This window comes from Bos grunniens, chromosome 7, assembly GCF_055505025.1.
Source record: "Bos grunniens cultivar Pamir isolate PY7600 chromosome 7, Bosgru_T2T1.0, whole genome shotgun sequence".
NCBI classification, from domain to species: Eukaryota; Metazoa; Chordata; class Mammalia; order Artiodactyla; family Bovidae; genus Bos; species Bos grunniens.
In genome coordinates, this window is record NC_141171.1 from 17,783,692 (window position 1) to 17,811,386 (window position 27,695).

The window sequence follows — 27,695 nt, forward strand, 5'->3', positions numbered from 1 at the left end:
CCAAAATCACTGCAGATGGTGACTGCGGCCATGAAATTAAAAAACGCTTACTCCTTGGAATAAAAGTTGTGACCAACCTAGACAGCATATTAAAAAGGAAAGACATTACTTTGCCAACAAAGGTCTGTCTAGTAATAGCTATGGAGAGGGCAATGGCACCCCACTCCAGTGCTCTTGCCTGGAGAATCTCATGGATGGAGGAGCCTGGTAGGCTGCAGTCCATGTGGTCGCGAGGAGTCGGACACGACTGGGCGACTTCACTTTCACTTTTCACCTTCATGCATTGGAGAAGGAAATGGCAACCCGCCCCAGCGTTCTTGCCTGGAGAATCCCAGGAACGGTGGAACCTGATGGGCTGCCGTCTATGGGGTCACACAGAGTTGGACACGACTGAAGTGACTTAGCAGCAGCAGCAGCAGCAGTCATAGCTATGGTTTTTCCAGTAGTCATGTATGGATGTGAGAGTTGGACTAGAAAGAAAGCTAAGCGCAGAAGAACTGATGCTTTTGAATTGTGGTGTTGGAGGAGACTCTTGAGAGTCCTTTGGACTGCGAGGAGATCCAACCAGTCCATCCTAAAGGAAATCAGTCCTGAATATTCATTGGAAGGACTGACGCTGAAGCTGAAGCTCCAATACTTTGGCCACCTGATGCGAAGAACTGACTCATTTGAAAAGACCCTGATGCTGGGAAAGATTGAAGGTGGGAGGAGAAGGGGACGACAGAGGATGAGATAGTTGGATGGCATCACCAACTCTATGGACATGAATTTGAGTAAGCTCCAGTAGTTGATGAGTGACAGGGAGGCCTGGCATGCTGCAGTCCATGGGGTAGCTGAGAGTAGGTCAAGACTGAGCAATTGAACTGAACTGCTGTCTTAAAGCCCTTATCGTTACCTGAAATCATGTGGTCTACGAGGTCTCTCTCCCCACCTCCACCCCACTAGGCTGGGAGTGTTCTCCTCAGCCCGCTCTATCCCGCAAGCCCCGACCTCACCCCAACACGCCTGGGATTTTTAAATTATTGTAACCACCAGGGGGCGCTAGAAACCTTCATTGGATATAACCGAGCTGTGCACCAAAAGCAGGCTGGCCAAGGAAAGGACACTTCCTCAGCCTGAGACTGAAGTCTCTTCCACATTGGCAGGTGGGAAAGCCCAGCCTGGAAATTCCCAGATTTATGATTCTACAGACACCAAAACTTTCTTCCCCAGGCATCCGTGATTCTCTTTGCGTCAATTTCCTCATCTGTAAAATGAGTGACAACAAACTTCACTGTTTAGAAATACAGTAGAGATCAGAGACGGTGGGGCTGCAAAGATCAGGGGAAGACAGGATAGAGCTCCAGGGCTCCAGGTTTGAATCCCACTTCGGCCAATCACAAGCTGAGTCAACCTTGGGCAAACTTGGGCTTAGTTGCCCCATGCCTGTTTCTGCATCTAGAAAATGGGGTAATGAAAATAGGACCCATCTCATTGAGAGGTCTATGTAAAAATAGAATTATGCAGGCAGGGCAAACAAGTATACAGTAAGCACTTAATTAATGAATGTTCGCTGCAGCTACCGCTTTCAGTTCTGTTGCTAATACTACGCACCCTCAAAAAACCTGGCTAGAGGGTCCTATTTCTGGCTCCAGATCCCCACACACACCTTCCTCACGCTTGTCTCCAGGCAACAGGATGGAAGCCCCCTTTCTCTCCTTCCTCCACCTAGGAAACCACCTGAATGTTTGCCCCCCCACGTCCCGCCAGAGTCTAGATCAATTCCAGGGGTCTGTTACTGGGAAAGACTGTCGTATTTTCCCGCATCTCTCTTCACAAACCCGACACCCAATGTGGGGTTCCTTCCGAGAAACCCAGGGGGGCAGTCTGGAGGAAGCGCACTCTGCCACGTCACAGCCGCCACCACTCCCGGTCGTGTGAGACAGCCCGTAAGGGCCGCCCCGCCCCTGCCCGGAACAGGGGAGCTAGGAGACATCCCTTGCCCCGTCGCAAGGGGTCAGGGGCTCTTAGGACCAGCCTGTGGCCTGAAGCGGAAACAAGGGGCAGGACTCCAAGGGCGGGACTAAAAGAGGGGTGACTAGATGAGTGGGCGTGGTCAGCCTGAGGGGGCGGGGCAAATTTAAGGGGGCGGGTCCACTAGTAGGAACGAAAGGAGTTCCCCAGGGAGCTTGACCTACAGGAAGAAGGTTCATCCAAGCAGGAGTGGTTAGCGAAAAGAAAGTTTATAAGGGGGCGGGGCGATAACAAGGGGCGGGGCGATAAGTTACAGTAGGAGAAAGGGCGGGGCCTGGAGGGGAGGGGTTTAAAGTGGGCGGGACCAGGTGATCGCGCTAGGAACCCTTCGGGCGCGGCAGGGAAAGGCTGGATCTGGTTGGGGCGGGGAGGGAGGGGTCGGGAGACGCAGAGCCTCAGGCTTCCGCCAGGCCCCAAGTTCTTGCGAGCTCCGCGGGTCCCGGCCCAGGTGAGTGAGGGGCCCCAAGCAGAGCCAGGACCGGGAGATTTGGTGGGGGTAGGGAGTTCTCTTTTCCAGGTGGGGCCACCTGCTCTCTGGAAGAATCTGTCTGTCCCCGCGCGTCCGCGAACGTAAAAGGGGTCACCTGATTGGGTCACTGTGCATCATGCATGTCCGTGTACCTGAACGTCCTCCTGCAAGCGTATTTTCTCTGCAACATGGACAGCCTCCCTGCTTCCATGCCTGAGCAATGTTTTTAAACCACAAACCAGATCGTGACCCTCTCTCACTTCATACCTTTCCGTAGCGTCTCTTCCATCCCACCGAGACGAAAATTCGAGGTCCACCAGGTTCCTGCATCGTCTCTGCCTAACCTCACTGCTCTCCACTTCGCTCGTGGCTCACAGCATTGTCACACCTGCCTCCTTGACGACGTAAAATATAAAAAGCAAGCTCTGCACCTTTGCCCTCCCTGTATACCCCTCACCTGTACTGCTCTTTCTTCACATCTTTGCTTAACTGTTCCCCACCCCCGCCCCCCGCCCCTACTGAGATCTCAGGTCCCAAGTCACTTCGTGGGAGACAGCCTTCTGACTACTATTCATATTTAAGGTAGCCTCCCCCAGCCAGCCTCTCTTTATGTCTCCCTGTCTTATCACCTCCGTTGTTCACCCTTAGACATTATCTTCTTCATTCATCGTGCACTTATTTGTTTTGTGTGTCTCCTCCACCCGAGAGGCCTTGGTCTCATTCATCACTGTTTCTCCTTGGCACACAGTAACCATTCAACCAGTCAGTATTTTGCTCACGTTTGAGTCTCCGTGTCCACCTGTGTCCCTGTCTCGTGCAAGTGGCTGCCCCCTGTAGGAGTATATGGTCGATAGAAAATGAATAATCCCCTCCCTTCTTTCCCCAAACTTGCCTCTCACCCACCTCCTCTCTTGATTTCTGCCCCCTTCCTCTCTCTCCTGCCCAGATACCCAGAAATTATTCCAAACGATGCAGGACAGGTGGATGACTTAATTGGCCTGTAGCTGTCCTGTGACCACTCTGAGCTCCCCCTGCACAAACCAGAGTCAGTGATGCACCTTCACACCCACTAAGGGGCAGGCAAGACAGAGGACGCTGGAGTCAGAGGACTCTTAAAACCAAGGCCAGGCCAGGCCCAGCTGACAAACAGGAAGTGCACAGGTATCCAGGAGACACACCTGGTATTCAGGTATGTGGCGCCTGGAGCCAAAGCTCTGCTCAGCTCTCCCACCCCTTAAGCCACCTCGGACCAGTCTGGGAACTTCCAGGCCCTTTCAGCTGACTCAGGTCCTAAAAATCTTCGTGCTATTTCTCTGCAGATCCTTCCGGGCCCAGAAGGCCCTGGGGGTAGGGGAAGCAAGACACTTTCCCCACCGCCACCTCCCACTCCCTCTCCCCTTCTTTCCTCTCACCCAGAGCAGTTTTTTCACCAGATGCTTGAGAGACCCCGGGGCCTGAGGCATGAGCGATGATCAAGGGGTCCTAGAGTGTCCATGTCCTAAGTTTGATCACAGTAATAACGAATGAAAACCTGTAGATGTCTATTTGCTGTTTGCTGACCTGTCTACAAAAATGTGACCTTTTAATGGTCTTTTAAAATGGGTTTCCCCACTGGCTCAGTGGTAAAGAATTCACTTGCAACCCAGGATTTGGCTGGAGACACAGTTTGATGCCTGGGTCGGGAAGATCCTCTGGAGGAGAAAATGGCAAGCCACTCTGTTATTCTTGCCTGGAGAATCCCAGAGACAAAGAAACCTGCCGGGCTACAGTCAATGGGATCAGAGTCAGACACCACTGAGCGACTGAGCATACAAAATGACCTTATTGGAAAGCCACGCATGGGTTAAATTTTTTTGTACAATCTAAGAATCCTTGAGTGTGCCTACAGATCCCTGAGATGCTATGGGTTTTAGTAAATTTAATTCTCCCCAGCCTGGAATTTATTTCACCCCAAGAACCACCAGGCTTGAGACTTACCCAGTGCTTCGGTGGCTCTGCTCTCCCAAGGCAGGAGGCCTGGGTTCCATCCCTGGTCAGGGAATTAGATCCCACATGCCAGAACTAAGAGTTCTCATGCTGCAACTAAGACTCAGTGGAGCTAAATAAATAAATTAAATTAAAAAAAAAAATTTTTTTAAAGAACCACCTGACTTGGCCCCTTAAAATCCTCCCAACCTTTACCCACCCCCAAGACCTTCCCAGGTCACTGTAAGAAAAATCTTAACTCCACTGCTTGAATCTTCATATCTGATCCCTGATTTCATTTTTCCCCTTAGTTCTCTCAGATCTATTTTAGGCTTCCTTTTCTACTCACTGATTTTCCTAATCTCTGTCTTCTCAGCTAGAAGATGCCTAAGAGCAGGAATCTTGGTCTTGTTGTTCACTGCGAGGTCTCTAGTGCCTAGAAGGGGCTCCCGGCACAGAGTGGGTGCCGCATAAATATTCTTTTGAGTTAATTTGTTAATTAAATTTCTACAAAATATAGCACTATGTCATCTGCATTAAAAATTGCATTACATTTGAGATCATTGTCTTCTTCCTTCGCAAGAATCCCAGTGAATTTGCATGACTGTTTTCATGAAATCACAGCCTATTCTAAATTAAAGTTAGGGACTTCCCTGGCAGTCCAGTGGTTAAGACTCTGCACTTCCAAAGCAGGAGGTGCCAGTTTGATTCCTGGATGGGGAACTAAGACCCCAGATGCTGCATGGCGCAACCAAAAAATAATTAAAAAGAATAAATTAAATTTATTCATTTCATGCTTAGTCGCTCCGTCATGTCTGACTGTTTGCAACCCTTTGGATTGTAGTCTTCCTGGCTCCTCCGTCAATGGGATTTTTCAGGCAAGAATACTGGAATGGGTTGCCATTTCCTACTCCAGGGGATCTTCATGACCCAGGGATTGAACCCACGTCTCCTGTGTCACCTGCATTGCAGGTGGCTGCTTTACCCACTGAGCCATCCAGGAAGCCCCAAAGTTACTCATAGCTTGAATTTAATCTGATACATATATCAAATATAACTCATATAATTTATAATTAAAAATATATAATCTGACTATGGGTAACTTCTTTAACTTAATATAAATATATATTAACATTTATATTTAGAATATAAAATACACAAATGTTATATGTAAATATTTAAATACATTTATATATAATTATCGGAGAAGGCAATGGCACCCCACTCCAGTACTCCTGCCTGGAAAATCCCTTGGGTGGTGGAGCCTGGTAGGCTGCAGTCCATGGGGTCGTGAGGAGTTGGACACGACTGAGCGACTTCACTTTCACTTTTCACTTTCACGCATTGGAGAAGGAAATGGCAACCCACTCCGGTGTTCTTGCCTGGAGAATCCCAGGGACGGGGGAGCCTGGTGGGCTGCCGTCTATGGGGTCGCAGAGAGTTAGACACGACTGAAGCGACTTAGCAGTAGCAGTATATATAATTATATAAATATGCTGTGTATTAAAATGTAATATATATATACATATACAGAAAGCATTGCATTTTATGGTTTGATAAGATGTGGGCTGTTGTCTTCAAACTATGAGGAACATGAAAGGGCTGACCAAGCCATTCAGGAAGCAAGAATAATTATTCCTGTTTTACAGATGAGGAAGACTGAAGCCTGTTGGAAGTACAAAGCACAGACCCTGCACCCTCTGCCCCCGAGAGCTCCATGCAGGTGCCACAAGATGGAGAGGACTTTGTGGGCCAACCCTGGTACCACGGCCCCCTGTCCCGCCAGGTACCACTGCCTCTCACAGGACCACATACCATCTGATGGGGAATCTCACTCATCTTTGACTTATTGGGGACTCCTGGGTCCCAGATAAGGGCCTTAGGGTCAAGATCTATCAGAAAGAGTGACTTGAGGGCTGAGGATTGTTTTGCAACTTGGTCTATGTGGGATGTCACTTCTTATCTTTAACTTATCACTTCCTTTGGGATGGTGTTGAAGAAGGTGACAGGAGTTGAAGAGGGTACTAATGACTCCTCAAACCACCCTTTGGCCCTACTTGTCTCTCTGTCTCTCTCTGGATTCCAGGCCACCTGTGGCCGCCAGGGTCCCATTTCCCTCTCAATTCAAAGCACCTCATGCTCATCTCCAGCTTAGGAGTCACCTTCAGGAGTCCCAGGACCTGAGACATCTAATCAAATCATGAGAGGCAGTGTAGCTTAATGGTGAAAATCCCACACTTTAGCCACAAGCAGCCTGAGTTCAAATCCTATCCCTACAATTTATATTGGATATAAACTAGAGCAAGGTAGTTGATGTCTCTGGACCTCTGTTTTCCCATCTGTAAAATGGGCATAATAGTACCTACCTCTTATCCTTGGTAAAGGATGAAGTGAGTTCATACATTTTACACTTAAAACAGTGCCTGGCATATAATAAGGGCCATACAAGTGTCCTTTGCACATATTGGCCAGTCCCCAGCCTCCATCAGCAGCTCTGCTTTGCCCCTCTATGATGTTGTGACCCTCAGGCCCTGTTTTCAGCCACCATAGCTGGCATGATAGTGCTCTATTTTTATAAAGGTGAATTTCAAGGCCATGGTCTGTTTGGAAGAACCTAGCAAATGGCTTTTCTGAAAGCCACATTTGCATAACAAACTCAGCACTTGTCACCAGGTTAGAACTTGCATTAGTCAGCGTCATCTAGTGGCTGTAACAAACATTCCCACGCTGTCAACGACTCCATCAACATTTAAAGACTAGTTCATGTCGCAGTCTAAGAGGATGCAGAGCTTCAAAAGGAGTCAGACCCAAGCCCTTTCAGTCTTCTGCCTCCACTGCCCCCCAGGGCTCTGTGGGCGTCAACGGACAGATTCAGGAAGAAACCTGTAGGATTCTGCTAGACTTATTTCAAGGGCCAGGTCTGCCCATTCCCCACAGCACTCGTCCCACATCCCATTGGTCAGATCTTGTCACACGACAGTTAATCGCAAAGGGGCCTGGGAAATGTAGTGCGGAAGTATGTCCACTAGACAAGAAATTGTTTGGCCGAAAACTACCCAGTCTCTGGGGTGGCTTTTCTTGGGTTGGGGGGAGGGGTCGGGAGTCTCCATTAATTACTGATACGTGCTCATGCGTAAACCCTTGCCCCCCCGATCCTCCATCCCCAGAAGGCCGAGGACCTTCTCCAGCAAGATGGTGACTTCTTAGTTCGTGCGTCCAAGTCCCGTGGGGGCCACCCTGTCATCTCCTGCCGCTGGCGGGGCTCAGCCCTGCACTTCGAGGTGCTTCGTGTGGCCCTGAGGCCTCGGCCAGGCCGGCCCACAGCCCTCTTTCAGCTAGAGGATGAGCGTTTCCCCAGCCTGCCTGCCCTGGTTCGCAGCTATGTGATTGGCCAGCGTCCACTGTCCCAAGCCACAGGGGCTGTGGCCTCCAGGCCAGTGCCACGGCAAGGACTAATTCGACGCAGCTTTAGTGAGGACACCCTTCCAGACGACCCGGCTCGCACAGAGCCGCTCAGGTATTCAGAGGCTCTCTACATCCTGAAGACACCCAAGACCTCCCAGGGTTCTCCACCACTGTTCCTGTGTGTTCCAATAGTGGACGGCTCTGTCCACTATTGACATTTGTTGCCAGATTATTCTTGGTTGTGGGGGGCCATTCTGTGCATTGCAGGCTGTTGAACAGCATCCCTGGTCTCTTATCTACTAGATGCCAGTAGAATGCTCTGCACCCCTCCTCTTAGTTATGACAACCAAAACATATCTCCTGACATTGCCAAGTGTTCCCTGGGGCTAGCAAGCACCCTGGGGGATCCCCTGGTTCTGAGTGATGGGATGTAAGGTTTTCTGGGCACTGGTGGAGGCTATATGCTATCTAACTATCTGCTAGGAGTAGGACAACATATCTCCCTCCCTCTGTCCCCCAGGGATAGGAAGCGGAGTGATAGTCAGCCCGCAGGTTTGGAGCATATGTGGCGGTCACCAGAAGACCCTCCTGGACCAGGTAAAGGGTCTTCCAGAATAGGACATAGCTCCAAAACTCCTCTGCCACGCACTATCCAAGTGACACTGGGCAGGTGACAACCTGCTGGGAAAAAAGGATGGTGATGCTCTCAATGTTGTCACAGTGACTAAAACACATACAAGAACTCTGTAGGTGCTTAAAAGTATGGGTTTACAATGATTCCAAGAAACCCTCCATGCTCTAACCATAGCTAAGCTCTCTAATAATTCCATCCCTCATCCCCTGTTCACTCTGGCCACACAGACATCCTTTCAGTTGCTGATTGTTGTTGTTCAGTCTGCTGGAACCTTGTACATTTGTTCCTGCCTCAGGGCCTTTGCACTTGCTGGCCTCATCTTTGGAAAGCTCATTCCCTAACCTTTACCTGACTGTTTCTCATCTAACAGGAGTTCCTCAAAGCAGCTAACCCTGGCCATCCTACATAAAGGAGGAGTTCCCCTTGTGCCCTGACTGGCCTGTTGTCTCCCATTCAACATGAGCCCTCACTGTGTGTGTCAGAAACAATACTAAGTGCTGAGACACATCAATGAATAAGAATAACAAAGATCCCTGCTCGAGTGGAGCCAACATCCTATTAGAGAATGAAGGACCATGAACAACAGAAATGAGTCATATTTGTTGTTGTTGTTCATTTGCCAAATCATGTCCACTCTGTGATCCCATGGATACAGCACACCAAGCTTTCCTGTCCTTCACTATCTCTCAGAGTTTGCTCAAATTCTTGTCCATTGATTCAGTGATGCTCTCTAACCATCTCATCCTCTGTCACTCCCTTCTCCTTTTGCTTTCAATCTTTACCACCACCAAGGTCTTTTCCAATGAGTTGGCTCTTCCCATTAAGTGGCCAAAGCATTGGAGCTTCAGCTTTAGCATCCGTCCTTCCAGTGATTATTCAGGGTTGGTTTCATTTAGGATTAACTGGTTTGATCTTCATGCTGTCCAAGGGACGCTCAAGAGTCTTCTCCAACACCACAATTTAAGAGCATCAATTTTTTGGCACTCAGCCTTCTTTATGATCCAACTCTCATGTCCATACATGACTACTGGGAAAATCATAGCTTTGACAATACAGACCTTTGTCAGCACAGTGATGTCTCTGCTTTTTAATATGCTGTCTAAATTTGTCATGGCTTTCCTTCCAAGGAGCAAGCTTCTTTTAATTTCATAGCTGCAGTCACCATCCACAGTGATTTTGGAGTCCAAGAAAATAAAATCTGTCACTCCTTCCACTTTTTCCCCTGCTGTTTGCCATGAAGTGATGGAACCAAATGCCATGATGTTTGTTTTTGGAATGTTGAGTTTTAAGCCAGCTTTTTCATCCTGCTCTTTCACCCTCATCAAGAGGCTCTTTAGTTCCTCTTCACTTTCTGCCATTAGAATGGCATCATCTGCATATCTGAGGTTGCTGATATTTTGCCCGGCAATCTTGATTCCAGCATGTAATTCATCCAGCCCAGCATTTCACATGATGTACTATGTATATAAGTTAAATAAACAGAGTGACAATATACACTCCTTTCCCAATTTTGAACCACTTTCAGTAAGATTATAACTGTTGCTTCTTGTCCAGCATACAGGTTTTTCAGGAGACAGGTAAGGTGGTCTGGTATTCCTGTTTTTTTAAGAGCTTTCCACAATTTGTTGTGTTCCACACAGTCAAAGGCTTTAGCATAGTCAATAAAGCAGAAGTAGATGTTTTTCTGGAATTCCCTAGCTTTCTCTATGACCCAACGAATGTTGGGGATTTAATCTCTGGTTCCTCTGCCTTTTCTAAACTCAGATTTTCTATCTAGAAGTTCTCAGTTCATGCACTGCTGAAGCCTAGCTTGAAGGATTTTGAGCATAACCTTACTACCATGTGAAATGAGTGCAACTGTATTGTAGTTTGAGCATTCTTAGAGAAGGAAATAACAACCCACTCTAGTATTCTTGCCTGGAGAATCCCATGGACGGAGGAACCTGGCAGGCTACAGTCCGTGGGGTCACAAAGAGTTGGACATGACTGAGCGACTTCACTTTTGAACATTCTTTGGCATTGCCCTTCTTTGGGACTAGAATGAAAACTAACCTTTTCCAGTCCTGTGGCCACTGCTGAGTTTTCCAAATTTGCTAATATATTGAGTACAGCACTTTAACAGCATCATCTTTTAGGATTTGAAATAGCTCAGTTGGAATTCCATCACCTCCACCAGCTTTGTTTGTAGTAATGCTTCCTAAGGCCCACTTGACTTCACACTCCAGGATGTCAGGCTCTAGGTGAGTGACCACACCATCATGGTTACCCGTGTCATTAAGACCTTTTTTTTGTACAGTTCTTCTGTGTATTTTGCCACCTCTTCTCAATAGCTTAGGTCCTTACCGTTTCTTTCCTTTATTGTGCCCATTCTCGCATGAAATGTTCCCTTGATATCTCAATTTTCTTGAAGAGATCTCTAGTCTTTCCCATGCTATTGTTTTCCTGTTTCTTGGCATTGTTCATTGAAGAAGGCCTTCTTATCTCTCCTTGCTATTCTCTGGAACTCTGCATTCAGTTGGGTATACCTTTCCCTTTCTCCCTTGCTTTTCACTTCTCTTCTTTCCTCGCTATTTGTAAAGCCTCCTCAGACAACCATTTTGCCTTCTTGCATTTCTTCTTCTTTGGGATGGTTATGGTTACTGCCTCCTGTACAATGTTACAAACCTCTGTCCATAGCTCTTCAGGTACTCATGTCTATCAGATTTAATCCCTTGAATCTATTTGTCACTTCCACTGTATAATCGTAAAGGATTTGATCTAGGTCATACCTGAATCAGAGAAGGCAATGGCAACCCACTCCAGTACTCTTGCCTGGAAAATCCCATGGACGGAGGAGCCTGGTAGGCTGCAGTCCATGGGGTCGTGAGGAGTTGGACACGACTGAGTGACTTCACTTTCACTTTTCACTTTCATGCATTGGAGAAAGAAATGGTAACCCACTCCAGTGTTCTTGCCTGGAGAATCCCAGGGACAGGGGAGCCTGGTGGGCTGCTGTCTATGGGGTCACACAGAGTTGGACACGACTGAAGCGACTTAGCAGCAGCAGCATACCTGAATGGCCTAATGTTTTTCCCCTACTTTCTCCAATTTAAGATTGAATTCTGCAATAAGGAGCTGATGATTTGAGCCACAGTGAGGTCTAGGTCTTGTTTTTCCTGACTGTATAGAGTTTCTTCATCTTCTGCTGCAAAGAATATAATCAATCTGATTTCCATATTGACCATTTGGTGATGTCTATGTGTAGAGTCGTCTCTTGTGTAGTTGGAAAGAGGTTTGCTGTGACCAGCATATTCTCTTGACAAATCTCTGTTAGCCTTTTCCCCGCTTCATTTTGTACTCCAAGGCCAGACTTTCTTGTTATTCCAGGTATCTCTTGACTTCCTACTTTTGCAACTCCCTATGATGAAAAAACATCTTTTTGGTGTTAGTTCTAAAGGTCTTGTAGGTCTTCACAGAAGGGTTCAACTTCATCTTCTCTGGCATTATAGGTTGGGGCATAGGTTTGAATCACTGCGATGTTGAATGGTTTGCCTTGGAAACGAACCAAGATCATTCTGTCATTTTTGTGATTGCACCCAAGTGCTGTGTTTCAGAGTGTCTTGTTGACTGTGAGGGCTACTCCATTTCTTCTAAGGGGTTCTTGCCCACAGTAGTAGATATAATGGTCATATGAATTAAATTTGCCCATTCTTGTCTATTTTAGTTCCCTGATCCCTAAAATGTTGATGTTTACTCTTGCCATCTCCTGCTTGACCACATCCAATTTACCTTGACTCATGGTGTGCTGCAGTTCATAGGGTCACAAAGAGTTGGACAACCTTAGCGACTGAACAGCAACAACAAATGGATCTAACATTCCAGGTTCTTACACAATATTGTTCTTTACAGCATTGACATTTACTTTCACCACCAGGCACATCCACAACTAAGCACCATTTCCCCTTTGGCCCAGCTGTTTCATTCTTTCTGGAGCTATTAATGATTGCCCTCCACTCTTCCCCAGTAGCATATTGGATACCTTCTGACCTGAGGGGCTTATCTTCCGGTGTTGTATCTTTTTGCCTTTTCATACTGTTCATGGGGTTCTAACAGCAAGAATACTGGAGTGGTTTGCCATTCCCTCCTCCAGTGGACCACTTTTTGTGATAACTCTTCACTGTGACCCATCTATCTTGGGTGGCCCTGCACGGCACGGCTCATAGCATCATTGAGTTATGCAAGCCACTTTGCCACTACAAGGCTGTGATCCATGAAGGGGAGTCAATTATGCTTTGGGTTAAAAATTAAAAGTAGGACAGAGCAAGGAGTATTACAGTTTTTAGTAGTAGTTAGGAAATTTTCTCATGGAGAAATACTTGAAGGAGATGAGGGAGGGAACGATGTGGATAATGGGGTGAGAGTGGCCCAGACAGAGAGAACAGTCAGAGCAAAGGAACTAGAATCAGAACAAGAGTCTGAACTGTTCATTGAACCAAAAAGAAGTTAGTGTAGCAGAAACAGTGGGAGTGAGAGGGAAGTCGGAGAGATATCAGGCTCAGATTGTGAGAGCTTTGACGGCTAACAAGAGGACTTTGGTCCTTATTCAGAGTGAGATGGGAACATTAGGGAGGTTTCAAACCCCCATAACAGGGTTGACTTAAATGTTTAGTAGATATAGTCTCCCAAAAGTCTGTGCACAGTTTTAAGTTAATAACCTCAGAAGTAAATATACCACAAACTTAACAGAAGACATCATTCGAAAGTTTGATAAATTCAGTTTCTTTGAGGCATATGTAACTTTGTGAATTTTGAGTGACGTATTTTTTTCATTTCAATTTTGTGTGGTCAGTGCTTACCATCTTCAATCAGAGGAGCAAAAAGGAAGAGTTCAGACTTAAAATGTAGTATTCAGAATTGGCAGAACTACATCCATGTCAGAGAAAGTTCATTTTCAGACCATTGGTAGGTATCTAGCATCGATGTTGGTGAAGCTGTTCAGCCTCAAAGCTGCAACAAGGTAACTTAGGATACCTGCTTATTGGCTGAATGAGTGCAGGAACCAGGAGGTTGGTAGCTCAGGAAGCCATCACCCCAGCCAGCTATCTTCTCTGTGTACCTCTTTCTCCCCCTCTTGTATGACCCCCAGGAGCCTCCACTGTACCTGCATCTGGCCTGCCTCGGACAGGTAGTGACCCCGTGATACTAAAGACCCCAGTTCCCTTGGGGTCCGTTGCTGACAGTCTCAGGGCCTCTGATGGGCAGCTTCATGCCAAGGCCCCAACCAAGCCACCTCGAACACCCTCATTGCTACTGCCTGATGCCTCTGGACGCCCCCCGACGTACTGTGAGCTGGTGCCCCGAGTGCTCAGGGTCCAAGGACCACCCCCTGGCCACAACTGCCCAGAGTCAGAGGTGCCCTGGTGGGAAGCCGAGGAGGAGAAAGAGGAGGACAGATGTTTTGCAAGACCACAGGCTGAGGTCTCTTTCTGTCTCCCTGACACCCCCTCCTGCCTGCTGGGCTCCCAGAATCGGCCTCTGGAACCCGAAGTCCTGCATACTCTCCGTGGCCTGTTCCTGGAACACCATCCTGGGAGCACAGCTCTCCACCTGCTATTGGTAGACTGCCAGGTGGGTCCCCCTACCAGGTTTCCCTCCCCAGGTAGAGCCTGAAGCCAGGGCATGACCAAACCCCACCTCACACCCATAGACTCACTCTGCTCCTTTAACGTCCCTACTCTTACCCCCACCCCCCATCACCAGGCCACAGGTGTCCTGGGAGTGACCAAGGCTCAGCGGGGCGCCATGGGGGTCGCCTCCGGTCTGGAGCTGCTCACACTTCCCCACGGGCATCGCTTGAGGTTGGAATTGCTGGAGAGGTGAGACAGCCACCTGAAATCCCCAGGGTCTTCAAACCTCCTCCCATTCCCGGTTCCCCAGGAAGGAGGGGAATGGGCAATGCCGCTGACTGTCCCTCCTCACCCCCACATCGCAAACCTCCCCACTGCCCCCAGACCCTTGCCCTCCGCCTCTACAGGCTCGAGACGCTGGCGTTGGCGGGGGCGCTGGCAGTGCTGGGCTGCGCAGGGCCGCTGGAAGAACGCGCGGCCGCCCTGAGGGGCCTGGTGGAGCTGGCCGTGGCGCTGCGGCCAGGGGCGGTGGGGGACCTGCCCGGACTGGCCGCGGTGATGGGCGCCTTGCTCATGCCCCAGGTGCGTGGGAAGCAAGGGAGGAGGCCGGAGTGCAAGAGATGGGGAAGAGTGGAAGGAAGGAGGGCTCACGTCTCTTCCTCCAGGTGTCGCGTTTGGAACGCACGTGGCGCCACCTGCGAAGGAGCCACACGGAGGCTGCGCTGGCCTTTGAGCAGGAGCTGAAGCCGCTGATGCGATCGCTGAACGAGGGCGCCGGTGAGTGGTGGCTTTCGAGGAGTGATAACCCTAACCAGAATCTGGATTCAGCCCTAAGCCCCGCCCGCCCGTGTCTTAGTCCCCTCCCCTGGGTCTCTCCTAGGCCACGCCCCCTGCCTAGGCCCGGCCCCTGACTCACATCCAGCAATGCGCTAGGCTCTGGCCTCCCGGTCTCACGCCAAACCCTTGTTTCTGTCTCGGGCTCCACCTTGGCGGTACGAGTCGCCAGCTTGTTAGGTCCTAGGCCCCGCCCTCCGCGCTCTTGCCCCCGCCCTCTACGCGAGACTCTGCCCTGGACCCAACCCCTGGGCGGGCCTGTTCTAGGCTCCGCCCCAGCTTTAGGCCACACCCTTGTCCTCCTCTGGTCTGGGCTCGAGCCTCAGTGTCTGACCCAAACCCCACCCTCTGCCCTGCCCTAGGATGCCCTGGCCCCAGTATATGTTGAGTCCTCTTCACCCTAGGACCCGCACCCCGTCCCTAGCCCAGCCCAGACCCTTCCCCCAACAGGACCCAGCGATCCCGGCGAGGTGGCGCTGCCACACGTGGCACCCGCGGCGCGCCTGCTGGAGGGTGAGGAACTCCCGGGGCCCTTGGACGAGAGCTGCGAGCGGCTGCTGCGCACCCTGCACCGGGCGCGTCAGACGGCCCGGGACGCGCCCAGATTCCGCGAGGCGGTGGCGCGACGCCTGCGAGGTGAGCTCCTCCCCTTCGAGGGGTTGCCAGAGGATCCCCACTTTCGAAACAACCTGCATGCTCCAGCGCGGTAACCCCCAAATCCACCGGGCCAGAGACTAGACTCCTGTCACACCTCCCAGAGTCCCACCCAAACAGGGCGGGCCCCGGTCCCAGGAGTGTTCTCACCTCCACACACGCTACCGCCACCTGCAGCGTTGATGGGCACAGCACCCTCTGCCCCTCGGAGCCAAGCCCACAGGACTCCACCCCCACTCTCCCACCTGGGAAGGCCCTACCCCCAGAGGGTCTCAATTCCCCACAGGAATGCGAAGCTCCCTCCAAAATGACTCAGACCATCACTCTAGCAGAATAGCGCCCCCACTGTACTCAGAACCACACTTCTGTCCTGGGGCAGCCCTGCCTCCGAATCCCGCACTTGGGTGGTTCCTTAAGACCCTTCTTCTTCCAACATGGCCTAACCTCCTCCTCCCAAGTTTGTTAGGCAGGGTGGCCCCAAATTCCACCCTCAAGGCAGCTCCATGTCCAGGTTCAAGCCCTAAAGTAGGGGGCGCTCTGATGTGGCCCCTGAAACGGACTGGCCCCCATGCACCCTGGCAGAGCCCGCATCGACCAAGCCCTTCAACCACCGCCCCCCCGCCCCCGACTCCTGCAGACCTCTCCCCAGCTAACCCTGCCCGGTTGTTCAGATAATCTGGGGCAGAGTCCCTCCTGGGTCAAAGTCCAGAGGGAACCAGGCAGGTGTGGGAGGAGCAAAGCAAGTGCCTGGGCCCTACCCCCAGCTCACCTGGCCTCGCCCCCAGGATTCCGGCCCAACCCGGAGCTGACAGAGGCCCTGACCACTGGCTTCTTGAGGAGGTTGCTCTGGGGGAGCCGAGGGGCTGGGGCGCCATGGGCCACACGACTCGAAAAGTTCCATCGCGTCCTCAGCGTCCTCTCACAGCGCCTGGAGCCTGACCCTTGAAAGCACAAGCCCCCTTCTCACGCTGGATACCCAAGCATCTGGGGACCCCTGATGGAGACCAAGGAAGCCGTCCAAGTTTCTTCACCCAGCCAGATGCAGTGGGGACCTGCACCCTGCTGCACAGAAGGAGCGGACTGGTTTGCAAGAACCCACCTTGCACCCTAAAAAGGCATGTGGATCCTGGGAGTGGACAGCTCCTGCCTTACACTAGAAGACCCGGATGTCTGGAGGCTCTGCACACCCCACCCCACCCCTCAAGTGGTGAATGTATGTCTCTTAATGTTAAAGATAACTTGAAGATCTGTCTGTAAGAGGCCAGAGTTCAAGTGTTTTAAAAGCTGTGTGACTTTTATCAGATCACTTGACCTCTCTGTGCCCAGTTTCAATATAAAAGTGAGACTGTACTTTCTAAGGGTTATCATGGGAATGAAAACTCAACGTTTGAATGAGCTCCTGGGTGGAGAAGGCCTGGCACACAGTAGGTGCTCAGCAGATCTGAGCTGCAGGGAACACCAAAGGGGTGACATCCAGCACTCTCCTCCCTACCGGAGTCACAAACACTCGACTCCCAGCAAGGGGCAGAGCTTGTCCAAGGTGTACCCAGGTTCATTGCCACTTCCTCATTCCCCCCCACGTGGCCCTTAAGGAAGGTGATGTTTGAATATTCAGCCCCAGTATCCAAACCTCCTAATAAGCCACAGACTCCAAGAGTTTTTCATCATTTTTTATATAAAACAAAATGACCCTAGCCGAGCGGCAGGAAGAAAAAAGATTTGAAACATGAGTATGTACATCAATGGTAGAAGGCACAGCGGGTCCATCTGGGGAGAGGAGTGAGGGGGTGGGGGGCAGCAGGTTACACAGGTCTCAGCCAAAGCCACGGGGGCAGAAATAAAGTGCGTAGGTCCTGGGGCCCCCCGTGGCCCAGAAGCAGCAGCCAACAGCCCCCCTCTTCCCGCTTCCAGCAGGGTTCAGTTGAGCATGACGCGGAGGTAAGAGGTGGGCACGTAGCCCTCACCCCCCTGTTTCCGCCTGACCCGGGTCCACCCGTCGCCTTTGTCTTCTTCCATGAGACTGAGGTCCTCGCCCTCAGCCATGGAGATGGTGCCCTCGCTGGACCCTGTCACAGAATGGCAGTGGGCTCAGGTCTGCTGGAGGCGGGTCTCAACAGAGCCCAGCCCCAAATGCCACCCTCCCCTGCCCCTACCCCCCACCAAAGTCACCAATGTACCACCCAGGCTGTCCATACCTTCAAAGTGGTAGATGGCCACACAGTGACCAATGGGGGAGGCAGGCTCCTCCTCAAATTCCTCATCAAACTCCGTGTAGATGGGGGCATCCTGACCCTCCTCAGAGGGGGGCTCTTCAGAGCTGGTTGGAAAAGGCAAAGCAGTGAGAATAGGCACCCCTTACCAGGGTCCCGGGTCTGGGGACAGACCCAACCTGGCCTCCCTGCTCACCTCTCCTTGTTCTCTTGCGATCCACTGTTGCTGTTGCTGCTGCTGTCTGGCGGCGCGCTGGCTGGGGGGTCTGGAGGCCGGGTGTGCCGGCCCAGGGTGTCTCCCCGGTTGCTTAGGACCCGGCTCTCAGCTTCTGCCAGCCAAGCCTGAAAGGAGGGGACTGCACACTCAGCTCCAGGGCCAGGCTCTGGGGTCAGCCCACTCTGGGCCTGGAGGTTTCCTGAGATCACCCATGTACACCAGAGGCAGTGATGAGAAACAGCTGGAGCCCCCACCACCTACAACTCCCTGTCCCTCATTCTCCCCCTCCCCACCAGGCAGTGACTCAGCCAGGCCTGCCGGCCCCGCCTCTCCCCAGGGTCTGCCCTGACCTCATACTTCTGTACTTCCAGTTTCAGCCGTTCGATGTTGTTCAGGGTTTCCGTGATCCGGGGTTCCAAGCTGGCTGGGTCTCCCATCTGGGGTGTCTTTTCATACACATCCTTCATTTTCTTCAGGGCCTCCCTAGGGTGAGACAGATGGAGGAGAAAGAAATCCATGTGATTTAACAAACAAAAAAAGATGGGCTTTGCTTCAGGGAGCTCAGCCAGTGCTTCATAGCCTGGATTCAAATCCCAGAGCGGGCATTTCCTAGTTGTTCCAAAACTGTGTCTCAGTAGGCTTGTCTGTGAAAGGAGAATAATGGTATCTATATGTGTTGTGAAGATGAGAGCAGTGCCTTTACTGGAGTATAACTATGCTGGAGTATAGTTGCTGTACAATGTTGCGTTAGCAAAGTGAATCAGCTCACATGTACACATATATCCCCTCTTTTTTTGGATTTCTTTCCCATTTAGTCCACCACAGTGCATTGAGTAGAGGTCCCTGTGCTATACAGTAGGTTCTCATTAGTTATCTATTTTATACGTAGTAGTGTATATAGGGGGCTTCCCAGGTGGCGCTAGTGGTAAGAACCACTCATGCAAGAGATGCAGGACATGCGGGTTTGATCCCTGGGTCAGAAGATCCCCTGCAGAAGGAAATGGCAACCCACTCCAGTATTCTTGCCTGGAAAATTCCATGGACAGAGGAGCCTGGAGGGCTACAGTTCATGGGGGTCGCAAAGAGTCTGACATAACTGAGCAACTAACACTTTCAGATTTTCATACTGAGTGCACACAGCATACCAGAAACCCATTCTAGGCATGAGAAATACAGCACTAAACAGAACTATGTGGATCCTACCTCTCAGGTAGGATACACATTGTCTCCTATGTGTATCACAGTCTCTCAGGAAAACAGGAATTCTAATGATCCATGTAAGGAGTTAGAAGCTTTATAAATGCTAGGTATTATTATTATTATTATCATTAGTCTCCTGTCCCTGCTTCCTCCATGTCTATATATACAGATGGTAATTGTTACACGCATGGACCTCTGGACGATGACAAACCTGGGTTCAACTTCTTCCCAGTCCTAATACCTGATGCACATTACAGATGAGGAAACTGGAAAGAGCTAGAATAAAGGCCAGTCCATTTGGACTCCAGAGCATGCACCAGTAACCCCAACATCATAAAAATCTCAGGAATGGGGACTTCTCTGGTGGTCTAGTGGTTAAGAGTCTGCACTTCCCCTGCAGGGGGCGCAGGTTCCATCCCTGGTAGGGAACGAAGACCCAGGATGCTGCTTGAGGTGCAGCCAAAAATTAAAAAAAAAAAAAACGAAACGAAACACTCAGGAACAATAATCAAATGGAACTTTACACCAATAAAAGCCATTTTGTACAAGGAGTTCTGTGCAAAACAGCAAAATATCATTTGGCTGCCTATCTGCAAGTGGCAAACGTCACTCTTATTATGTAAGAGGACTGGGAAGAGAATCTTGCTGCTTGGAAAGTGTGAGTAAAGATTTTCTTTCTTTTTTTTTTAATCTGGCAGGTTTTTTTATTGTTAATATTCTAAGTGTTTTGAGTTATTCCATGAAAAAACCATATGCTTATTTTTTCTTTTAGCCAATGAATGGAGTGAATAAGACTCATAGATGTTTTTGATATTGAACCATCTTTGCATGGCTGGGCTAACCCCACTGATCATGATTTTGTTTGTTTGTTTTTTATTATTATTCTTTATTGTGGTATATACATAATATAAAATTTCCCATTTGTGCTATTTTTAAGTGTACAGATCCATGGCATTAAATTCATTCATGGAGTTGGGCAATCACCATCACCACATGATATAATACTGTTTTTAATACATTGCTGGACTTGGATTGGCTAGGATTTTGCAATCTAAGATCGTTAAGTTAATTAAATAAATCCATAATTTGATTTTCTTGAATTCTTGCTAACTCAGTTTTGGAACTGAGATTCCACCAGCCTCCTAAATGAACTGGCAGCTTTCACTCTTTTTTTTTTCCCAGTCTTTTTGGCAGCATGTGGGATCTTCATTCTCTGACCAGGGATTGAACCTGTGCTCCCTGCATTGGCAGCATAGAGTCTTAAACACCGGACCTCCAGGGAAGTCCCTTTCACTTTTTTTCTGTTTCCTAGAATGACTTGTATAAGGTGGGAAGAAACTGTTTCTTCTACTTGCTGCTGCTGCTGCTAAGTCACTTCAGTCGTGTCCGACTCTGTGCGACCCCATAGACAGCAGCCCACCAGGCTCCCCCATCCCTGGGATTCTCCAGGCAAGAACACTGGAGTGGGTTGCCATTTCCTTCTCTAAGGCATGAAAGTGAAAAGTGAAAGTGAAGTCCCTCAGTCCTGTCCGACTCTTATCGACCCCATGGACGGCAGCCTACCAGGCTCCTCCGTCCATGGGATTTTCCAGGCACGAGTACTGGAGTGCGGTGCCATCGCCTTCTCCACTTCTACTTGCAGTTCACCTTATAAACCCATTGGGGCCTGGGGTTTGTTAGATCTTTGGGTACCATTTCAGTGTGAATCATTTATCCTTTCACCTTGTTCCTTACCTGCTCAGCCCCTCACCTTACCTCTGGTCCATCTCCTTCTGTAGTTCACGGTTCCGTTCTTCCAGCTGCTGCTGCAGTCGCTTTCTCTGCTGCTCCGGGGGCAAGTGGCTGAAATCCTCAGTCACCACTGTCTGCGAGGTGGAAGAGGATTGAGCTCCGGAACACAGAGTTTGAGCTCCCAGGTCTAAGATAGGCCTAAGACACACCGAGTCCACCTTCCTCCCTGCCCAAGGTTCTTGGGGGGCAAGGCCATGCACAGAGCGAAGCAGGTCCAGGTGGGGCCTTGGAAGGAGGGGGCCCAGCCTGCGGCAGGAAGCGAGCCCAGGGTCCCGCCACCCGGCCGCTGGGCGGGCTGGGGCCGCCCCCTCCTCCTCCCCCAGAGGCCTCACTTACCCCACGGCTGCCTCGAAGGCTGCGGAAGGATGCTAGCCGCGGTTTGACCGACTTACTGATCTCGCTCAGTATGGCCAAGGGGTCGAGGCCGGAGCGGGGGGACGGGGGTCCATTAGGTAATGCCGAGGGCAGGGGGCCCCCCAGGGGGGAGAGAGGTGGGGGACATGGCTACCGGCAGGGGCCAGGGAGGGCATGGGTCAGAAGGGTCGGGAGGATGTAGAGAACAAAGACGGATGGACGGACGGATGGACGGCGGATGGACGCAATAAAGAAAAAAGAAAAAAAAACCAAATGGAGAAAAGAAAAAAAAAAAGTAAGAAAACCACAACTCAAGATACACAGTCACACACACAGAAAATGCATGCAAAGAGCAACACAAAAATCTGGGAGGTGACGGGAGGGCATTAGATTGTGAGCCAGAAGGCCAGACCCCTCCCCCTCTACCCCCCAACACTTCCCACCTCCCTTGCATCCTATGTCCAGTTTCTAGAATGGAGCCTGGGGGCACAGGGAGGCCCATGTTTCTCTGCCCCACACCCAACCCCAGCTTTCTGGGCTCACAGTCTAGAAGGTGGAAGGAGAGGCATGCAGAAATCAAGGTCTCAGACAAAAATGGGGCCATAGATGTCAAGGGCAAGCTAAGAGAAGGGTCAAAGGCATGAAATACCAAAAGGGCTACAGCTGGGGTTTAAGCTAGGGGATTCAAAGCATATGTCGACAGGGATCGAAAGTATGAAACAGAAGTCAAAGGTATAAATTGGGCAGAGGAGGGGGTTGTCAAAGGTAGAAACCAGGGGCGTCCAGGTATGTGCCTGACATTGAAAGCCAAAAATCCCAAGAAAAACCAGCCTGAGGTTAGGGGGCCCAAAGACTCATCAGAGGGTTGAAGAGACTCAAGGGGAGTCCCTAGGGCTGGTGTCCCAAGCCCTCACCCAGCCCTGAACCCCAAAGCAGGTCTCTTCTCTCAGCCTCCTGAGAAGGAGCAGACAGACGCCACAGGCCCTCCCCTGTCAATCCGCCCCCACCCCACCCCCCCACAGCCTCGGGGGACTCCCAGACCAATGGCCCAGCCGCCTTCCTTCCCTCCAGCCCGGGCTAGCAGCCAAGAGGAAAATTCCTGCCCGGGACTCAGCGTTCCGGCGGCTGGGGCTGACTCAGTGTGGGCCCCTGCTGTCCCCACTCACACCCAGCCCTCCACCCTGAGGGCCCCGGCCCCCACCTTGTTCTTCTTGCCGAATGGCCAGCGCTTAGCCCGGCTGCGGCTCGTGCCTCGGAGCTCTGGCCGTCCATCGGAGGGGGTACCCAGGCTGCTGTCCGAGGGCACACGGTTCATGGGCTGGCTAAAGTCTTCGAATTCCACATCACCCGGACGGGCAAAGCCTGACTTGTGCAGCTCAATTAGGACCTGGGAATCCTGGGGATGGTGAGGGGCAATCAGGGGCAAGACTGGGGGTCCAGCCTTCGGACTCCTACTTCTGCATACCACCCCCAACCACTGCTTGTGCCCCGTGGTCCACTGCCAGGACCAGGTACCCACATTCTTGGCATTCACAGCATCTGCCGCCACCTTCATGCCCTCCAAACACTTGGCGATGATGGGTACCACCTCCAGCTCAGTCTCTGACAGGAGCCCGTAACCAGCCCCCAGGTGGGTGGCCCGCCGCTCGTCCATGTCCTGCAGCTTCTATAGAGACAGGGGGCACGGTTCTCAGGGGCATTGGTCGAGGGGCTGGTGGCAGAGTGATTCCCTCCTGAGCATAATGGAGCCCCACACTGACCACAGCCCCAAGCCCAGTTTAGCAGGGAAAACACAGAATTGAACACAGAGACTTCAAGCTCAGTGTGGTCAGGGGAGAAATTTCAGAGGCCAGGAAGATGTCAGAGAGGAATTTGAGGCCCTCCTTTTGCCTAGGGAGTCAGGAAAGGCTCCTCAAAGGAGGTGAAAATGTAGCTACGAAGGGACTTCCCCAGTGGTCCAGTGGCTAAGGCACTGCATTCCCAACGCAAGGGGTCCAGGTTCAATCCCTGGTCAGGGAACTAGATCCCACATGCTGCAACTAAGACAAGGTGCAGCCTAATTAATTAATTTTAAAAATATACTAAGAAAAAAACACAGCCAGGAATTTCAAGAAAAAAGCAGACCCAACACAGATACTCCCAGTCTCAGTGTTGGGATAGAGAGTAGAGTACAGAGCTGAAACAGGAGAAGGGAAATTTGAGATCTTCCAGAGGGTTTGTTAGAATTGGGGCTTGGAAGAATGTAGGAATTACAAAAGGAAAGAACGACATCCCTGGCAGAAAGAACAGCTTGAATAAAATCGGAGAACACTTGACTATTTGGTTCTAACTCCTTTACAATTTAGAGATTAGGACATTACAGCTGGGGTTTTGACAAGTGTATAGGAGTTGGTTACCTCTGGGGTTCTCTAGGGAAGGTGGGACTGGGGGTTTGTAGCACTCACATCAAATATCTGGGGCATCTGGGAAAAATAGAAGTGAGACTGGTCACGGTTGAAGCGCTGTAGTTGGGCTGCATACTCATTTTTGCTTTCTTCTGCCATATGACTCCGAAGGTGGGCTTGTTGTTTGGCCTGAGGAATATCGAGGTGGGGGGAAGGTCATAGCCCAGTTCTGGCCTTGCCTAACCCTGACCCCCAAGCCTGTCTCAGACCCCACAGGCACCTTCTCCACATCAGCCTTGGTGGCGTTGATATCCTGGTCAAGCCTCTCAGCGGTCTGGGCTGCCTTCTCAGCCTCCCTGCAGTCCCGTTCAAATTTACGTTTACTCTGTGTTGGAGACAGAACCGGAATGAAGGAGCTGCCCGCCATGGTTTCAGGGACTGGGGGGAAGTCACCAGCAACTGGGAGTCAGGGTGGGGACAACAGGCAGGTTGGAAACCCACAGGAGAGGAGGGGTCCCGGCCAGACGAAGTGAATCGACAACCTTCACCCAGCTGCTCGGGGCCAGAGCCTCGCTTCTCCACACCCACAGACTCACATTCTCCAGCTGCTTGAAGCCACTTTCCAGCTGCTGCTGGGCCCGACGACCTTCTTGGAAGTGCTATGGGAAGAGGGGGCGATAAGGCTCACCCTGATGTCAGGGGACCCTTGGGAAGCCCCAGAGAAGGGATCACCCACCATCTTTCTCTCCTGTTTCATCTCCTGCGAGTACTTGGCCAGCTCCAGACATACACGCACGCTGAGGTTCTCAGCCACCAGCTCCCGCTGGCCGGCAAAATCATTCACCTCCTGCAGAATCTGCACGAAGGACTGTTGCTGGCTGAACCTGGGGTGGGATGGAGGCGGGATGGGGGCTGGGGGTCAGGACCCCTGGGAACCACAAGCCCGCAGACCCACCTCCATATGAGAAAGCGTGAGCCCCAAGACATTCACCCCAGAAGCAACGATAAATTCTGGCCCACACCCCCAGCCCTCGAGGGGGACACAGAAACTCAGAATTCTCAGAATTTGGGGAGGTCTTAGAAAGGGGATATGATGCTTACACCATCTTTTTGCATCACTCTCGTGGTGTCAGTAGCAGCATCGTATAATCAAATATTATAAATGCTTTTGCAAGAAGCATTAGTATTCACATAAGTGAGATAAAATCCAAGAAGACCCTAATGAACTTAATTAACTTCATGTCAGTTCAGGTCTTGAGATTGCCTCCAAACAAGTGACCAGAAAACCTTTTGCTTTCTAGAGCTTTGGGGGTTTCCGGAACTGGAATAAAGTGAAATAAGCCAGGCATTGTTTTAACACACTATCTTAACCTTCATATGAGCCCCTACAAGGACATCGTCATCCCCAATTCACAGGAGAGGAAAACCAAGGCTCACAACATGAGTCACTTGCCCAGAGTCACTCATTTAATAACTGTGGGAGCCTCTCCCATTTAATAGGCGAGGGAAACGGAGGCTGAGAACTGAAGTCAAGTGGCCAAAGCAGTTCAGCTGCAAAGTAGTGGATTTAGAATTCCAAGCCAGGTAATTCGGTTCCTGCATCCAAGCTCACGCCTCTAGGTGGAACTGGGGTGAGAAGTGAGGGATCTGTTTGCGGGGAGCCCAGCTTGAGAGAGAGAGCCCAGCTTGAGAGAGAGAGGAAGTGGGTCCCATACCCCTGGCCCTCCCAAATCTAGCCCTGTATCCATCCGGTGTTCGTTCTTACTTGGATTCAGGGTCATCTTTGGCAGGTCTTTTGGGCATGTATTTTTTCACCAGGCTCCTACGGAGAGAGGTAGGAAGGCTGAGCCCCCAGTCCTCCAACCGCTCCCCCTAACCCCAGGGCGCGGCCACCTTAGGGTCTCACCGCAGTTGCTTTGCATAAGCCTGCTCCACCTCCGTCCGCTCTTTCACGAACTTCACGTATCTGTCCAACAGGTCCAGACCCCACTGCGTGTGCCGCTCGAGCACCTCAAACTGATCCTAGCAGGGGGATTGGGAGGACCAAGGTCAGGACCCGGGGACCCCACAGCCGCCGACCCAGCGGCAAGGGAGCCTCCTGGCTCCGAGCTCCAAGAAGGAGTGGCTTCCCGGCCCCGCCCCGGAGCGGTGCGGGGGGAGGCAGGAAACCGGCGGGAACCCCCTCCCCTTCCCGGGAAGGGCCAGAGAACTGGGGCGGGGCCCCAGCCGGACTACAGGGTCCCCTCTCCCGGCGTCCAAGAGGGGTGTGGAATGGGGCAAGGCCACTCCCCCTGCCCCGGGTCCCCTAATCCCCCCCAGATTCCGGAAAATCCGGCCGGCCTGGCGTGAGTCAGGGCCAGAGGGGCAGGGTTCCCTGCAGCTTGGGGGGGCCCTAGAATGGTGGGAGCGCGGGCATCAGGTTCCCCCGGTCGCCACGCTTCCCAGGGTCCCCCCAGGGGCGACTCAGTTTTCCTCACTGACTCCACTTTACCTCCAAAAGAAATCCCAGAGTTGGTGTTGGGGGGACGATCTAGTTAACCCAGGGCACCCAGGAACCCAGGAGGGCCACCGCCCCCAGAAAGAGGAGGGGTCAGAGGTTCCGGCTAGGAAAGGGGGAAAAAGTTCTGGGGCTTCCAGGGCATAGGTTCGAGGCGATTGGTGGCGGCCCCTCCCAGTGCCTAAGGAGGGCTGGGGGAGGGGGCTGAGGCCGAGGCTCGCAGCCCCCTCCCCCCTACAGCGTCCCAATCCCTAATTGTAGATTAGAGGCGACGTGAAGGCGGTTTGGACTTCCAGGTCCCACGTGGGGTTGGAAGTGGCCAGCGGGCCCCCTCCCCCGCCCCAGCCGGACAGGCGGACGGCGGGCAGGGACCCAGGGGCCGTAAGATAAGCCGCCGGCCCAGTCAGGGCGCTCAAAATAGGTGACCTCTCCCGGCTGCTCAGGCCTGGTCCCAGGACTTCTTCTGCCCTCCTCACTATGAACCCCGTACCTCAGTTTCCCAGCGCGGCAACTGAAAGGTCGCCCTCCGCTCCGGGGCGTCCTGAACCGCCCTGGGAAACTCCGCGGAGAGAGGGGATTCCAGGGGTCGGTGGAAGGAAACGCGCAGAGATCCCGCTGGGGTACTGCAGGGGCAAATCGTGGGTCTGGACCCCAGGAAGGGAGGAACTTGGAGTCAAGCGGAACAGACTCACCCACAGTTCGGTGCCCCAATCCATGCTGCTCCTGCCGCGGCCGACGCCTCCACCGCACCCGGTCCCTGACGCCCGCCGCCGCCGGGAGACTCAGCCCAGGGCGAGGAGCCCGACCCCGCCCCGCTAAAGGCCCCGCCCACTTCAAGCTCTGCCACGCCCCGTACACTCTGCCACGCCCCCGCACTCTTGGAGCCCTGGCACGGCCCCCTGAAAGCAAGAACCCCCTCCAAGGAGGCGGGCCCCAACGGACGCCCCGCCCCTTCTTAAAGGAATGCGCGCCACCCGACGCCACTGGACAGACCCCTTAAAGGACCCCCATCCATTTTCCAAATCCCCTGGGACCCTTTTGTCCACCCCATCCCTGACCCCGCCCTGGACGGTTTTTCTTTTCCTCTTTCTTTTCAATCATTCATTAAAGGGCCAAGACACTAAAGCCCCAACCCAGGAGGTTTTCCCCCCACTCCATCGCAGGGAGAACTGAGGTCACCCCGCTCTTGCGGGCCGGCCTGGCTCCAGACGTCTACGTTCGTCCCACTAATGGTCTGGTCCCTCCGGCCACAGGGCGGATGGGAGGACTTCGATCCTGTCCAGGACGCGCCTCCGCCAAGGCCGGGTCCATTAGTGCCCCTACCGCATCCTGCCTCCCTCCCTAAAGTCTACGCCGGGAAACTGAGGACGGGCTGTCCTTGGGGCGTCAGGCCCAGGCCTTTACTCGGCTCCCATACAGTTCGAGCTTGCACCTGCCCATTTCCCAGTCTCATCCATTAAGG

The 27,695-nt window shown here is 51.8% G+C and overlaps 2 protein-coding genes across 15 annotated transcripts; one reads left to right on the plus strand and one right to left on the minus strand.

Moving 5' to 3' along the window:
- Nucleotides 1-2,309: 2,309 nt before the first annotated feature.
- Nucleotides 2,310-16,930, plus strand: SH2D3A (SH2 domain containing 3A). 13 transcript variants are annotated; one of them, XM_086409766.1, is made up of 11 exons: nucleotides 2,345-2,461; nucleotides 3,429-3,671; nucleotides 6,097-6,233; nucleotides 7,615-7,964; nucleotides 8,373-8,449; nucleotides 13,612-14,093; nucleotides 14,226-14,341; nucleotides 14,500-14,674; nucleotides 14,758-14,869; nucleotides 15,377-15,562; nucleotides 16,493-16,930. In XM_086409766.1, exons 3-11 carry the CDS (start codon nucleotides 6,165-6,167, stop codon nucleotides 16,576-16,578), a joined length of 1,653 nt encoding a protein of 550 aa, XP_086265892.1. In that variant the 5' UTR covers nucleotides 2,345-2,461; nucleotides 3,429-3,671; nucleotides 6,097-6,164; the 3' UTR covers nucleotides 16,579-16,930. The 13 variants fall into 13 exon arrangements, 8 of the variants coding, with proteins under 8 accessions (XP_086265888.1, XP_086265891.1, XP_086265895.1 ...); XR_015166757.1 differs by lacking the exon at nucleotides 3,429-3,671 and having other exon boundaries at nucleotides 2,310-2,461; nucleotides 14,477-14,674; nucleotides 16,366-16,930; XR_015166759.1 differs by lacking the exon at nucleotides 3,429-3,671 and having other exon boundaries at nucleotides 2,310-2,461; nucleotides 14,477-14,674.
- Nucleotides 16,931-17,234: 304 nt separating this feature from the next.
- On the minus strand, nucleotides 17,235-27,017 carry TRIP10 (thyroid hormone receptor interactor 10). Of its 2 annotated transcripts, XM_086409760.1 has the most exons (15): nucleotides 26,926-27,017; nucleotides 25,643-25,758; nucleotides 25,502-25,558; nucleotides 24,473-24,620; nucleotides 24,333-24,395; nucleotides 24,017-24,121; nucleotides 23,797-23,925; nucleotides 22,872-23,018; nucleotides 22,554-22,748; nucleotides 21,335-21,502; nucleotides 20,963-21,072; nucleotides 18,358-18,490; nucleotides 17,987-18,132; nucleotides 17,776-17,897; nucleotides 17,235-17,646 (listed from the first exon to the last, which is right to left on the minus strand). In XM_086409760.1, exons 1-15 carry the CDS (start codon nucleotides 26,947-26,949, stop codon nucleotides 17,498-17,500), a joined length of 1,812 nt encoding a protein of 603 aa, XP_086265886.1. In that variant the 5' UTR covers nucleotides 26,950-27,017; the 3' UTR covers nucleotides 17,235-17,497. The 2 variants fall into 2 exon arrangements, with proteins under 2 accessions (XP_086265886.1, XP_086265887.1); XM_086409761.1 differs by lacking the exon at nucleotides 21,335-21,502.
- Nucleotides 27,018-27,695: the final 678 nt, after the last annotated feature.